This window comes from Gracilinanus agilis, chromosome 1 (genome assembly GCF_016433145.1).
Source record: "Gracilinanus agilis isolate LMUSP501 chromosome 1, AgileGrace, whole genome shotgun sequence".
In the NCBI taxonomy this organism is placed as follows: Eukaryota; Metazoa; Chordata; class Mammalia; order Didelphimorphia; family Didelphidae; genus Gracilinanus; species Gracilinanus agilis.
The window spans coordinates 587,131,977-587,148,764 of NC_058130.1; the positions used below are offsets into that span (position 1 = coordinate 587,131,977).

The 16,788-nt window shown below is 36.4% G+C and overlaps 1 protein-coding gene across 1 annotated transcript in view; it reads left to right on the forward strand.

The window, feature by feature from the left end:
• Positions 1-16,788, forward strand: part of NFATC1 (nuclear factor of activated T cells 1) — a 149,891-nt gene that overhangs the window by 104,245 nt on the left and 28,858 nt on the right. The window contains exons 4-6 of the mRNA XM_044667241.1: positions 943-1,145; positions 2,937-3,109; positions 7,030-7,170. Of these exons, the coding sequence (XP_044523176.1) occupies positions 943-1,145; positions 2,937-3,109; positions 7,030-7,170 (517 nt within the window). The remainder of the gene's footprint in view (positions 1-942; positions 1,146-2,936; positions 3,110-7,029; positions 7,171-16,788) is intronic.

The window sequence follows — 16,788 nt, forward strand, 5'->3', positions numbered from 1 at the left end:
GTTCTTGTATGCTAGGAACATCCCTGTGGCCAAAGCTGCATTTCTCAAGCACTTTGCTTGAGAGGGGAAAGATCCATCAGGCTGGGCAAAAGAAGTGCCAGCCTTGATCTGATCTGGGCTGTTTTGCTGGTTTGGACTTTGTTTTTCAAACTGACTTCATGAATGATTTTGTACCGTGTTTAGTTTCAATTAATTTAATAGGAAAACACATTTCTCAGTAGCACGAATGCTACTGATATTGATTTAGAGGAAGCATATTGGCGCAAACAATGGAGCGCTGGCATAACGTGCTAATTTGCACAGGACAAAATCAGTTAATGCATGCAGCTAAGTCCTACATCATACCTACCAGCATATACTTGCCTAAAATGAAAGAATTCAGGAGTCTGACTGCTCGTGGAGCCTACTGATGATGCTCATGATGAAAAGGATGACCTTGGGAAACATGCAGGCATCTGAGAAGATGAAGTCAGCCCCGTGTCATAAAATAGGGTGATTTGAATCCTATTGTGTTGTGTGTGTGAAGGCAAATCCACTTTATTCTTAATTTTTCCTACTAGAAAAATGCCATTTTGAAATGGTAGCATGGGTCTTTTTGAGGTATGTGGTCATACATATACCTACATGTGCTTGTGTGTGTGTGTGTGTGTGTATGTGTGTGTGTGCTTAAAGCAGACACTAGGACTGTTCAAAGCCTAAATCTAGCTAAGTGCCCCAGGTCTTTTAGAATAATGAGACATTTTCTAAATGCACTTTTTTTTTTTTATTGTACCACTATTACATTACTGAGAAAAAAGAGGTGGGAGGTGGGAGGGGACTTAACACTTAGCACCTGTCACTAGTTTTCTACTAGAATTAGAGTTTCTTGCTTATAAAAATTTAATTGATTCCTAGCAGTTTATGTGCATGGTGCTTAGTGGGAGTTTTCTGTTCTTTTGCCAGCTACATGGTTACTTAGAAAGTGAGCCACTCACGCTACAGCTGTTCATCGGGACGGCAGACGACCGCCTGCTGAGACCCCATGCTTTCTACCAGGTCCACCGGATAACAGGGAAAACTGTCTCCACTACCAGCCACGAAGCAATCCTCTCCAACACCAAAGTCCTGGAAATTCCACTTCTGCCAGAAAATAACATGCGAGCAATGTAAGCCTTGTGGATTTGGACCACTTGGTGATTTCACCAGGGTTGTGTGTTTGTGTGTCGCCTTTTTCTGACTTTCTCGCTAAATCTTACAAATCATGCAGACTCTTAACAAATTTACCAAATTCCAGTGGCCCAGAGTATATTTTAACTTATTGCCTAAATGAACCTCATAGATATTTATGACAACTGATTTGCTTCATTCTAGCGTTTTAGCCGGTGTGCTTATTGGCACTTAAAACAAATATCTCAGTTAGAGTGCTGTAAGTATCTCCCCCCCGTCCTTCCATTTAACAGCTACTTATCATGACACCTATTTGCTCTTGATTTGTGAAGCAGAACAAGTCAAGGAGTCGCCTGAATATAAATTTTATTAAAAACCATTATTGTCATTATTTTAAAAGACATTATTATGTTATCTTAAGGTGTAGAAAAATGATTTTAGTGCTAGGCACTCTCCTTATAGAGTCAGACTACACTCTATTAGGTGGTAAAAATGGTTCTAATAAACCATGCATTGTCTAAATGGGGCCTAATCATATTAAGGACATTGACCGTACCTCTGTTTATCAGAATCACAATAAAATTGTGTCTGTAATCTTTGCGGGATATTTAAAACTATAAAAATCAATATTTGGGAAATACATACAAAGTTTCTCTCAATTTGGGGGAAATTTCAAGCATCTTATAAATTTTTTACTTAGTTTCTTATCAGGAACCTAAGATCTGAGGTGAAATCAAATGGATTGTGATGCCTTTCATATGTTTTAAATGAGTATAACTGTGGTACTTATAAAAACCAGTTCATTTACCACAATGCCTCAAAGTACTTTAAGATTTTCAGGAGGTCTTGCTGAATTAGAACATTCAGAGCTCCTCAAGCCAACTCAAGCCCAGCTGAATTGTAGTTTCCATTTATGTTCTTAAAACATAAGAGGAACTCATTATAAAATTTCATTTTCTAGAGTCTTAGCTAAGCACTAGCTGTTAAAATAGCAAAACTGTCAGACTTTTTTATCATTATTTTTGATAAATACTATGGGAAAGAAAAAAATACTGTGGATTATTTTGGAATCTGTACTGAAGCTTATTTGAATAGTAACGATAGAAGCTGTAAACCCAGGAAAATGAGAGATTGTATAGTGCCACATTAGCTCATGCAAGAATCACTGTTGAGCATGTGTATCATGAAATAGTGAAGAATGATTCTAATTCTTTTTTTTTCTATGTGACATTGCTAGCTGTACTTTCCATTCTTTTTTTTCCTTCCATAGCTAGTTAACAATTTAGCTCCATTTACTCATTTACCAAATGATGGGGAGAATCAAAGAAGTTTTATTTATGGTTATTTTTATGATCCACAGTGCCTGACACATAGTAGGTGCTTAACAAATGTTTAGACTATTTATGTGTCTGAAATTATTTTGCCTGAGAGATGTAGATAATTGAGCCAAGATTATTTTGGGGGACTGAATTATCTACAAAAGTGCTTAATTTATCTGCTTGACTTGGCATGTGTACATACAATCTCAATGATGCCCTCAGTGACTGCTCTGAAATGTCTTTACCTCCAAACATACCTTTTTTTCCTTTGACATAGAACACAAAAAATAGGCAACTATCAAGAGTGTTGGGATTTGTGCATACTCATATTTCAATAATACCATAGATTTTGTGGCAATATACTAATGCTATTCAGAGGACATTTTTGAAGGATTAAAGTTTAGAAGTTTTCAACCCTATCATGTCAAAAACTGAAAAAAATTAAATGAACTTTTGTTTTGTTTTGAGCAGTATTGATTGTGCTGGAATCCTAAAACTCAGAAACTCAGACATTGAACTGCGGAAAGGAGAAACTGACATTGGAAGAAAGAATACTCGAGTGAGACTGGTTTTCCGAGTTCATATTCCACAATCTAATGGCAGAACTCTCTCTCTCCAAGTAGCATCAAATCCCATTGAGTGTTGTAAGTCATTGTTCACTTTTATCCCTTTTCTTTACAGGACGATATAGAATTTAGAAGGAAGAGACTTTAGAGATCATTTTTTCAGTGCTGAATAGACGAGCAAACAAAAACAGATATATGGAATCATTTGAATAGTTCATGATAGTGATTTTGCTTTTTAGGTTTAATATCATTCTTTCCATCTGTACAATGGACAGAGCACCAATCTGAAGTTAGAAAGATTTGAATGCAAATCTAGTCCCATATATTTCCTAGTTGTGTGACCCCAATAAGTCACTTAAGCTTTTCTGTACCTCATTTTTGTCCTCTCTAAAATGGGGATAATAATAGCACCATCTCCCAGAGTTGTGTGGATCAAATGAAATAATAATTGTAAATGCTTAGCAAAATGCCTGACACAGAGTAAGTACTTTATAAATGTTACCTGATATTATCATTATTAACTTGGTTCTTGTCTTCAAAAATAGTTATTGGATGATTCAGTCACTAAAAAATATTGGCCATTTTTGGGTCAAAATAATAATATAATCACTTTAATATTGACTGGTACAAAGAAACATTTAGTTATGGCAGGAGAGAATTGATGTTTGCTCTAAATTTTATATTTTATATAAATGGGACAGTAGATAGAGTGCTAGACTGGAATCAGGAACAGCCACGTTCAAATCCAGATTCAAACATTTACTAGCTGTGTTAACTCTGGGCAAGCCACTCAACCTTTATCTGCCTCACCTTCCTCATTTATAAAATATGCTTCATGAAGTTGTTGTGAGGATAAATGAAATATTTTGTTTTTAGTCTATAAATGTAAGCATTAGCTATCATCATTGTTCACCATTATCTGTAGACCATTTGTTGGAATAATCTTAATAATGCATCAGAGTATTCAATATCCTATGATTTAATACAACCTGCAATCAACATGAGGAAAAGAAAAGAAAATAGTTTTGATCTTGAACTGTGAACTATTTTAAATCTATCATCTAAGAGTTCTTTGTAGTTTCAGAAAATTTGTAGAAAATGGGATTGGGCGTTTTGAAATTTCTCACATGGAATAAATATAATTTGTAGCCCTATTCATTGAATTAGTTCCTTGATGATTCCTTTTTGGTTTTTTGGTTTGTTTGTTTTGTTTTAAAACGAGGAACTTTGAGACTGAATCCCTTTGTCCAAGTCCCTCACTTAATGGAGTAGGAAACTGAAGCTCAGAAAGTGGACATACCTTGCCCAAGGTCACACATTCCTGTCTCTGCCACTTAGTTGTGTGGCCTGAGGCAAGTTGCATCACGTCTCAGTCTCAGTCTGAGTAAACCTATTAAATAGTCTGAGCACACTACTTCATTTAGTTTTATGGTTCCTATCAAATTGTCCTCCTTTTCCCCCTTCCCCCATCTAATTTCTAAACAAGGGTCTATTAGGAAATAAGATCCTGGCTTCTACTTCTTATAGCTTCTTATAGCTCATTTTATGCATAACCTTTACTTTTTTTAAACTTTTACCTTCTATCTTAGAATCAATAATGAGTATTAATTCCAAGGGAGAAGAGTGATAAGGGTTAGGCAATGAGGGTTGACTTGCCCAGGATCATACAGTTAGGAAGTGTCTGAGACCAGAGACTTCTTTCTTATCTCCACACCTGGCTCTCTATCCACTAAGCCACCTAGCTGTACTTCATGCATGATCTTTAGCAAATTAGTGAAGACTCTGAACTGAGAAATAGGTATGTTGTCCTGAGTAAACTCCCTCCTCCTGGTGATTGAAGAGGAGAGAAGAGGGGAAATAGTTATCAGGTCCCCAGCAGGTTAGAGAGAAGCTAAAAAAATGTCTGGCCAAACTGATCGACTTTTTAGGAGACCCTTGGATCCCTGCTGCTCATGGCAGTACTACATTTTTGGAACAAATAAACAGAGCAAAGCTCCTAACTCTTCCTTTATTCCCTTTGATTTTTCTTCCTCTTGCTTCCTAATCGTGGAAAAGTGCCAAGTTTCAGTTGTTAGCCCTCTGCTCCTCTTCCCTATTTATACTTCTCTCTCTCAGAGCTCAACTAGTCTCCTGGTTTCAGCTGTTACCTCTGTGCTTATGATTCTTAAATATTTATCTCCAAAGCTAGCCTCTTTTCCAGGACCCAGGCTTGGACCTCTAGTGATGCATTTTATATCTATGTGATTCTAACCATCATCCCAACTTTAACATGTCCAAAGATGAATTCATCATATATGTGATCAGTCTATCTATCTGTCTGTCTAGCTATAGTATTGGGATAAACCAAGCCACTTTCTTTTTCCCTTTCTGAGTTCATCCAGTGTCTCCCTTGGTGACACTACCATTTCCCTAGAAATAGGCTCCAAACTTTAGTTATTTTTGACTTATCTCTTCCTTTCACCGCTCATATCAAATCACTCACCAAATCCTATTGAATTTTCCTTCAGTGAACATCTGTCTTTTCAGTGTGTATCTATCCCTTCTTCTCCAACTGAAACCTAGATGTGTTCTTTCTTCCATTAGAATTTGAACTCCTTGAGAGAAAGGGCTTTCCAGATTTTCTATTTGTATCCTCAGTACTTAGCACAGGGCTTTGCACATGGTAAGGGCTTAGCAAATGCTTTGCCATTCATTCTTCATTTATTCCATTCCATTCCCATTGACACCTCCTAGATCCAGGTGCTCATTACATCATACCTCTCAGATTCCAGTTTCTCTCCTCTAATCCATCCTTTATAAGACTCTTGGATGTGTCTTCCCCAAATACTGCCTTTTGCACGTGGCTTCTTATTGTTTAATCGTTTCAGTTAGATCTGACTCTTTTTGACTCCATTTGGGTCTTTCTAGGCAAAGATAATTGGAGTGGTTTTGCTTCCTTCTTCAGCTTATTTTACAGGTGAGGAAACTGGGGCTATATGACTCAAGAACCTTAATTGGATTTCTTAAGACCTTGTCCTGCTTCCCAGCTAACAAAACACATCATTTAGCACTTAATTGAGTACTATCTTGAATTGTTGCGGTTTCCTGTTTGTTGGTCTTTTCTCCTTAACCAGAATGTAAACTCTATCTCCAGCACCAGGTACTAAACTGAACACATAATAAGTGCTTAGGACAGAGTTATTGATTATTAGCAGCAGAACTCTCTGGAGCTTAAGAGTAGATTTGCAAGTAGATATCAATACTAGGGGGAGGGCAGTAGAGGAAGAAGGAAAGAAATAAATATCTAACACTTACCAAGTGCCAGGTAGTGTGATGAGTGCTTTCTAATATTATCTCATTTGATCCTCAAAACCATCCTATGAGGTAGGTGCTATTATTATCTCCATTTTACAGTCGAGGGAACTGAGGTAACTAGCAACTGAACAGCTTGTTCAGAGTTACAGCTAGTGAGTGTCTAAGACTGGATTTGAACTATGGTCTTTCTGACTCTAGGCTCAGTGCTTTATCCATTGTACCACACAGATGCCTCCTTTGGCCCTCTCTTCTCTTATGTTTTAATGTTTATACTAAGACAGAAGGTAAGGGTTAAAAATATTCTCACACACACACACACACACACACACACACACACACACACGTAGATTCTAATTAAAGTTCACCCAAACAACTCATTTACAAGATTGGATGAGAAAAGGACAAAGAATCTGTCAGAAATGTTAATATTGAAGGCTGAGACTTCTCCAAGTATGATTCTGTCACTGATTTATCTTTGCCTTCCATTCCCTACCAAATGAGGATGGTTATACCATCCTATACAGAAACAACTTGCTAGAAAATCATGCTGATTTCAAATTTCTCTTATGCTACTGAGTCTTAGTATTTTCAGGAATATTATATCAAGCTTTGTTATAAAATGTGAAGAAGTGTTGAGAGACCTAATAAACTGTTTTTATTATTTTAAAAAATTACGTTCCCTATGTGGTTATTTTCCATTCTAGCCCAGAGATCTGCCCAAGAATTACCTTTAGTGGAGAAACAAAGCACAGACAGCTATCCAGTGGTCGGTGGGAAAAAAATGATATTGTCTGGTCATAACTTTCTGCAAGACTCCAAAGTAATTTTCGTGGAAAAAGCACCAGGTATTTTCTTTAAAAATAGCTTTGCGTTAGGTTTTCTGTTTTGGATGCTGGTGGAAATTTGATTCCTGGATGGGGAGAATACAGACCTTCTAATTACATGTTGTCCTTCTGCATATATTTTTCAAGTAATAGGGTGGAGCTGTGTGGATGACCTACATAACAATACTGTTTTGCATAATATGTTTATACAGGCAGTTAAGAATTTTTGCATGAACTGACAATTATGACATTTAAAATAAGGGCTAAGAGTTTATTTTTGTAGCCAGCGATGATTTCCTCCTGACAACTCTTATTGTCAATATCACAGGCACTCCCAAGGACTTTGTGATGTTTGGGGAGGAAATAATTGAAAATTTGTTTTCTTGTCTTTTGAGATGAATTCCTTAGTAATGGATGCAACTTTTAGTTTCCTCAGTCTGCCTCTGTGGCTACATATAACAGTCCCTATCTGGCCACCTGGCTCCTCTTTCAGAGATGTATTAATAAATTCTCTTCCCTGAATGTATTTCTCTGATGTATCACATTTTGGAAAGCACTGTTTATATATACATTAAGACTTAGGGAACAGCCTATATGTATGTGTATATGTGTATCTATAGATACAGATATATGAATTCATATACACATACATATAATAAATGTCTTTAAGAGCTTAAAACTGAACCAAGACTTGGGGTACCCTAGTTCATAGAATCATCAAATTTCAGTAATAAAAAGACATTTTATCATTCATCTTTTCTAATTCCCTTTTTTTACAGATAAAGAAACTGAGGCAAAGCTGAGACTAGCATCCAGGTCTTCAGGCTTTCTCAGTTCAGTGTTTTTTTTCTACCACACTCTGTTGTATCACATTTTATGTGGTTTGGTTTCTTTTTCCATCCTTGTTAATGATCTCTATATAAATTTATTGCCTGGCATCACAGGTGTGATAAATTTATTTTTTTTTTAGGAAAATCTTAAAGATCACAAAAATCTTCTTGCATGTACGGCCTTTGTTAAACTCAGATGTCTTTAGGCAGAGCCTGCAGATAATGTCTCTTGTAGTGCTGCACCTAGAGGGCTCCTCAACTTATGCATGGAGTAGCCTTTGTTAGGGGTACTCCTACATTATCATCATTTGCCAACTGTTTTCTGAGGTTTCAGTGGCCAGGACCCAGTTTCAGTTCTGACCTTGGCTGCTATCTCAGAGCCCCTAGAAATATTTTCTGTCAATTACCCTTATGAATGCGGTTCTATTGGATATGATTCAGAACTTAATAGCATTTATATTGGGTCTATCATAATACTTTGCATGCCAGAGGGTTCTAAATAATTGTTGCCCGTAGCCTGATGATGGAAAGACTTTTTTAAAACTAATTTTCATTTCATTTCTTTCAAATAAAATTGAATATGAGTGTTGTGGACAGGAGTGTTATGGATAGGAGCAATGTGATAAGTGAGGAAATGTATATTAAACCAATTTAGATTTTCTGGCTAAACTAGCATTATACATTTTAAATAGTTTTGTTGGTTTTTAAAGAAGAAATAAAACAATGCCCTCTGAAGGAATGGAGCATGTAAGAACATTAATTCATTTTCATTTTCTTTGAGACTTGAAATATGTGAAGGGTTTCTCTAGTAGCAAAATCTCTATCCTGGGACTAAATGGAGTGTTTTGAACTTGTCTATTGTTTTATCATCTCCCTGTCATTCAAGAGCAGGATTTTCTAGTGCAGTGATTTCCTTCCAGAAGGCTCAGACAATTTCAGAGGACTCAAGTAATTTTTACTTCAGCCAGGGTGGGATGAATGAGGTTTAGGGGTTAAGGGTTGTTGTGCTGGCTTTTTTTCCCCCTGTACATTTACCAATTGAAATATTCTTGAAAGCAGAGCCAATCCAACACTTACTCTAATCAAGTGAAAACCACTGAGGCATTCAACCTTCATAATGGGATCCTTGATTTGGTATAGTTTGCAGGAAACTTAAGTGCTTCAATCAAAATGTGTTTGAAAGTCTCTAGTATTTAACTTGGCAAGCCTGTGCAATCAGGAACGTGATGGGGGAAAGGGAGTTTAAATTATAGAGAAAATTCAACTTAACAACAATGATCAAAAAGAATTTGCATTATTGGAAAACATTTGAAAAGGATTAATTTGGAAATTACTTAAATTTAAATTACAATTTAAAATATATGTGTTTGTTCATATGAGAAGATATATCACCAGGAAGGAATTTAAAGACAGTGTTTAGATATCTCTTGTTACAAATTAGCTAAAATTACCCTTCAGGAGTGACATTTTTGGTTGGGCTCTGTTTCAGAAAGAAAATTAATGCCCTCTTTATGGCTCTCCTTCATTATTTATGATTCTTAGGCCAGAAGAGTATGATATTTGTCTTCAAATATTTTAAGGATTATTGAATGGAAGAGGGATTAAACATATGCTACATTGCTCCAAGGGATAGAAATAAGACCTTTAAGGGGGAGGCATTTACTGGGAGGCAGCTTTTGGTTTAATATAGAGAAGAATTTGAACAATTGGTGCTGCTAAAAAATAGAATTGGCCTCATATTAAGCTCCCTACTGTATTCAGGCTGAGGCTGGGATGCTACAGAGGGGAATCCTACGTATAAGATTCAGTGATTCTATGACTCTGCATTTAGCCAGTCATCTGTAAATATTTTGGCTTAAGAAAGTGTAGCTCACAGGTCATTTTAGACATTGTTTTACAGTTTCCAAAGAGTTTTCCTCATTATCTGAGGCAGATGGTTAAGTGACTTATCCACTCTTATCTAGGTGAAATCATAACTGTCCTTAAACCTAGGTTTTATTAAATCCAATATTCTTTTTGCTATATCACACTAATGTAAATGGATCAAGCTACCGTTTCCATAATATGTAGTAATATAAACGTATCTAACTTCTCTTCCAGCAATATTTTTCAATTAATGCAGAACTATAAAGGTAGCAAATAAGAGAAATGTAAATATGTATGCATAAGTAAACAGATATTCAAACTAGATATTGCAGTTTCATATAAGTTTACATTAATATTTAAGTCAGGTGGCTTATATATTCATACATATATGAGTAGATACACATAAATCAGACATTCACAAAAAGGCATTTAGCTTAACAAATGTCTATGTAATTTTTTTCTTCTAGTTTTGCTTTGTAACATTTAATTCACCATTCACTGTATTTCCTAATACAATCTGAAATGTTAATGTAAACAAACACCCTGTATCATTAACTTATGAAAAGTTTTTTTTCTAGTTCTTTTTCAGAAAAACCACTGAACCTGATTTAAATTTAAAACACTATAGTACTGGTTACCCTTTAGGCTTCCCATGGGATCATCTGGCTTTTTTTTTTCTGCCTCTGTGTATGTATGTCTTTTAAAACACCACTGGCAAGTATAATCAGGATATGATTGAATGGGATGAAATATCCATCTGCAAAGTTTAGATTATTTAATTTAGATGATTCATATTGGACTAGCTGTAAAGATTCTTCCCTGCTCCTATACCCTCAGACTCTAGGGGCAGCCACTAATTGTAGGATTATAACTGTTTATAATTGTCATTAATGTCAAAACCTATAGACCATATATATAACTAAACTTTCTATCATTCTCATTTTTCTTTTCTCTTTCATACTTGAGAAAACAACTTCAGAGGAGACTTAATATAACTCAGGGTGCCTCTTTTGTTTTTTACATTTGTATATGTATTCTTCATCGAGATTTATTTTACTCTTAAAGCACCAGAACTCTGAGCATGTTCTGATTTCCTTGAAGCTTTTTCCTGGTGGAAGACTTGTGACCTCACTTGCTTCAATCTCTCTCTCTCTAAAAGGCTAGTCCTTAGCAGTTGTAATCTCTTGAGAAATGACATTATCTTGGCCTCCTTGTGTGCAGTCTGTCTGTTCTATCAGTGACTCATACAAAAGGGAATCCCTGAAGAATGATCATGCTGGTGTAGAGACAGGAGAGCTGTAGTTTTCATTTAACCCCTTAGTCACTCCATTTGGCAACAGGGGGGAAAAAGTCCAACTTTGATAGACTATTAATATTAAGCCATCCTGGTAAGATTGCTACACAGTCTTTGAGAAAGGAAGTTGTTAGCTGAGGGGAATGGTTAGTTTAAGTGGTGTTGTGATCAAAGTATCACAAAGGACTTGTTTAAGCTATTATTTGTAATATATTCCTCATTCTCTGGAGTAGATTTTCAGAAGAGCAGTGTAATTCTTTTGTTAGATCTTTACAGTGTTATAAGAAAATTCAGGTGTTGAAATAGATCCTTATTTCAAAGGATTTAGGTCAATACTTTATGGCTTGTTCACCAGTCCACATTTTCCAGTGATGAAAGACAGTGTAGAATGGCCATCTAAGATCCAGAGCCACATGAGAAGGGTCATGCGTGGCAGCTACACTCTGAGAGGTTCAACCTGTCAGATCAGACAGCTCTTACATCATTGGCATCTGTCTTGTTTTGCCTATTACAGGCTGTCATTTGTGAGAAGGGAAGCATCAGTGGGTCTTATTCCCTCTCTTACCATTCATTCAGGATTTTGTATTACATGATCATTAGAATATACTCCTCCTCTTCTCACTTTAGATGGAGGCATCTAAATATAAAGCAGGCATATCACTCAGTAAGGGAATAAGCACTTACTAAGCACCTAACATGCTAGGCACTGTGTTCTGTGTATGTCTCTGTGTGTGTATGTGAGAGAGAGACACACACACATAGACAGAGAAAGGGAGAAGGAGAGAGAAGGACAGACAGACAGACAGACACAAAGAAAAGAGGACAGAGAAAGACAGATAAAGAGAGAGAAAAGTAGAGAGAGAAGAAAAGAGAGATGGACATAGAAAAGAGGACAGAGAGAGACAGATAAAGAGAGAGAAAAGGAGAGAGGAGGGGGGAGAGAGAGAGACAGAGACTGAGTGAGAGACAGAGACTGAGTGCCAGCCACCGGGATGATGGGAACATATAGATGCATATAGTTATCTACGACATAGCTAATAACAAAAGAAGCTGCCCAATGTTCTATGTAAGAGTCACACAACCAGAATGTGTCAAAGGGTGACCCTATAACTTGACTCTGAGTCAAAATATATGAATAAATACAGATCAGAAAAATATATTAAAAAGCTGTTAATTGTGTGAAATGTATATATACATATTGAGTATGACATACTGAGCATAATGACTTTTATTTCTAAATTGCTTAAAGAAAAGAGGAAGGAAAGCACATAAGCACTTAGATAGTGCTAGGTGATGTAGCGGATAGAGGAAGACCTGACCTCAAATTCAGCCACAGATACTAGCTATGTGACCCTGGGCAAGTCGCTTGACTCTGCCTCAGTTTCTTCATCTGTAAAATGAAATGGAGAAAGAAATGGTAAAACAATCCAGTGTCTTTGCCAAGAAAATTTAAAAATGGGGTCACAAATTCAGACAAGACTGAAATGACTAAACAATAACTATATGCCAAGTACTGTGCTAAGCACTTTTAAAGAACAAATATTGGGGGCGGCTAGGTGGCTCAATGAATTGAGAGCCAGGCCTAGAGATGGGAGGTCATGCTTCCTATTTGTGTGACTCTAGGCAAGTCACTTAATCCCTCACTGCCTAGCCCTTACCGCTCTTCTGCCTTGGAACCAATACACAGTATGTATTCCAAGATGGAAGGTAAGGGTTTAAATATAAATAAATTAAAAAAACAAATATTCCATTTGGTCCTTATACCAATTCTTTGAGGCAAACCCTATTTTTATATCCACTTTACAAATGGAGAAACTGTGGCAGATAGCAATGAAGTGACTTAGCCCAGTCACACAGCTAGCAAGTATCTGGGGTCATTTCTGAACTCAGGTCTTCTTGACTCCAGGACCAAGCCTCTATCCACAGCATTGTCACCTTGAAGAAAACTTGGCTTTCCCTACTTTTACCCTTAGCAAGGGGAGTTTGCCTACTTCAGAAACATGTGCAATGAAGGCACTTTTCCTGTCTCAGTCAATGGGAATCAAGAGATACTAAATTCTGAATTGTTTCAAGGTTTTTGTTTTATAACCAGTTTGGACAAATTAGTCATTATTGTTACAGTGTGATGTGTGTGTGTGTGTGTGTGTGTGTGTGTGTATATATATATATATATATATATATATATATATATATATATACATATATATATATATAATTAGTTGGACATTTTTACTGGGTCATTTTATCTGGGGCTTGAAAAGATAGGTCTGATATGGAATCATCTTTCTGCTCATTGCCAGGAACTCATTCTCAATGCCTATTTGATGCTTCAAATTAAAGTGAAGCTTCCTGGCCCCTAGTGATCTACCTTCTAAGATACCTATGACAAGAACAGAAGCTTTAAAGACATGAAGGGAAGCAGACATTCAATACATGCTCAAAGCAAAATTTTAAATTATGTGTAAGCAGATGGTTGAGGATATTTGTTGAGGGGCAAATGAACAAGGAGTCAGTAGATTTTATATGAGAAAGGGAAGAATGTCTTCTAATCTCATAAATTCCAAACTCCTTGAATATCCAAAATACCCAGATGAATGTTTCTAGCTAGTCACTGATGGTCTCCCTTCAAAAGAGAGAGGGATGGAGCATTTTCCTTTTTACTCTTACTACAGTACAGCAAATACAGCCCAGAGTCAGAGGAAGAGGCAGAATAATTTTGTAAATGGTTTAGAAGATTCTGTTTTATTATTTATTTTCCATTAATAATTCTACATTTGCCTACATCATTGCTTCTCTTCTTTCACCTAGCCCCTTATTCTCTATCTCCTTTGTCTACCTTCCTTCCTTTTTTCTTCTTTGTTTTTTAACCCTTTTTGTCTTAGTAATAATCTAAGACAGAAGGGTAAGGGCTAGGCAATAAATAATTTGCCCAGGATCACATAGCTCAGATATGTCTGAGGCCAGATTTGAACTCTGCTCTTCCTGACGCTTTATCCAATGTACGCCATCTAGCTGCCCCTACCTTTCTTTTAATACTCGAAAATACCATTGAAAATCCATTTAGCTAAATGTCTTTTCTTCCTATTCATTCACTTGGGTTAGGGAAGAAAGAATAATATTTTTTAAAGTCACAAATGAAAAAACCTTAGGTTTGAGAGCCAGCATGGAATAGTAGATATCAAACTGGTCTCAGGAGGTGCAGTGCTTAGATTTTAGTCATAAAGACCTGAGATTTAATTGTATCTCAGGCACATTTACTAGTTGTGTAATACTGGGAAATCACTTGACTTCTCTCAGCCTCAGTTTCTTTATCTGTCTAATGAGGATAATAAAAGCTCCTACCTCACAGAGTTATTGAGGGAATTAAATGAGATAGCATAGGTATGTGTATACCTAGTATATGTAAACTTTAAAGTTCTACATAAATGATAGTCACTGATTTTTTTTCAAGGTTTGCCTCTAACCCATACTGGCTAATATGATCCTGGACAAGTTATTTAATCCCTCAGTTGTTATGACTCCATTTGGGGTTTTCTTGGCAAAGATACAAGAGTAGTTTGCTATTTCCTTCTCAAACTCATTTCACAGATGAGGAAACTGAGGCTGTGACTTGCCTAGGGTCACACATTTAGTGTCTGAGGCCAGATTTGAACTCATGAAAAGGTCTTCCTGATTGCAAGCCTATGCTCTATCCATTGTGCCACTTAGTAGCCCTGACTTCTCAGTGCTACTAGGGAATTCTCTAAGACTATACATTGCAAAGAAGGATCTGATCTGCACTAGCCAAGAAGGACCCTTTCACTATACTAATGTACCAAATCAGAAATGGGGTTTTAAAAAAGTTTTAGAAGTAAAAAGTCATTTTTCTCATTCTCTTCCCCTTCTCCTTATTTTTCTTCTATCTTTATATTTCCTTGCCTATCTCCCTTTTAAGTGTCTATTTCCTACTTTATCTCTAAAAGCTTTGGAAGGGTTAATCTATGAGTTAAGTCTTTTGCTAATAGATGGGCATTTTGATGCTGGAGAAATCTGGCAGAAATACATCATCTCTTGGCCCACCCACACTCCATATTTGGTCCTATGCTACATAGATGATGTATCAGACTCTTGTTTCTTTACTAATCCATTTCTTTATTCATCTGTCCTTAGAGAGTGCTTAGATTTAGGCTTGAAGGGAGGTTAGAAAGTAAAGCTTAAGGGGTAACCTGGATACACCTAAAAACACAGCAAGAAGCTGGAATGACCTTAGTCCACAATGCATAGGCAGAAAGATGACTACTCAGAAAGTAGTTCATGAAGACAGTTGCTCTGCTTTCCACTATAGTGAAAGCTTCCTGCTTTTGATGCAAGTTCACATTAATGAAGAGTTTCCCAGTGCTCCTACTCCTTTCTGGGAAATGATCATTGTAATCTCCTCTGATCCTTGGTCTCCAGGCTTTGAGGTATGCTAAAAAGGAAGAAAGGTGGGAAGAAGTTGGGATTTCAGTTTTAAGGAGAAGGAAATTAATCTGAGCTTCTTCATATATAGAAATATGGCCTCTTAATACTCCCTGAAAGTATATCCCAAATTAATAGACTACAGAATGTGGAAAATCTCCTGATTCTTAATCTGACTTCTAGTTATAGCAAAAATGTTGGAAAACAGAAAGTAAACCATAGAACTCTCCCCAGAATTTAATATGAATTGTGAGGGGTGGGGAGAATTCACTTTAGTCAGTGAGTATTTATTAAATACTCTCTGTCTACCAAGTAATATGCTAAGTATGTATTAAAAACAACCCCTGTCCTCAGACCACTTACATTCTAATGGGAAAGACAACATAAATAATTAGGTTTGTGTAAGAAACAGAATGGATGGAAGGTGATCTCAGTGGAGAAGTCTAACTTCAGAAGGTAGTATTTAAGCTGAGGCTTGAAAGGAAGCCAGGGATTCTAAAAAGCAGAAATTGGGAAAAAGCAACTGGGATTGAGGCCCACTTTTATGCAGAGTGGATAGTTATTATTTAAAAAGATGTGTGTGTATGTTTGTGTGTGTATATGTATTTGTGTATTCTCAGCAAGCATTTATTAAGTGGCTACTATGTACCAGACATTGTTCTAGGTTCTAAGGATACAGAGAAAGGCAAATACAGTTCCGTTCTCAAGGAATTTACAGTCTAATGGGGAGACAACATGCAAATGACTATACAAACAAAATGTATACCAATTACATTGGAGATAATTGATCTTCTCATCAGTTGGCCAAAGTTAATATAGATTGAAAGATATTGACTCTGATTAAAAAAATCTTGCTATCAATTTAAAAAACTACATAGGATTATGAATGAGTGATGTTAATTTAAGAACAGAATCTTTTTTAGTGACAGAAAAAATTAAAAGGAAGTAAGATTTTTCAGAAGAGAAGCATTAACTTTTGACATGTTTTTTTCCAGTTCTATAAACCCTTGATAACAAATTATTTTTTCCTGATGATGGATATATTATACTTTTAAATAGGGCATAATATGTTTTGAACCTTCTACGAGGAAATGAGAGGTGACCTGGTGGAGGGGGAAAGCTGGCCCCAATCAGGAAACCTGTATTTAAGTTCCATTTTGAATATATGAATATATCTGTGTTATCCCAGATAAATCACTGACCCTCTCATGC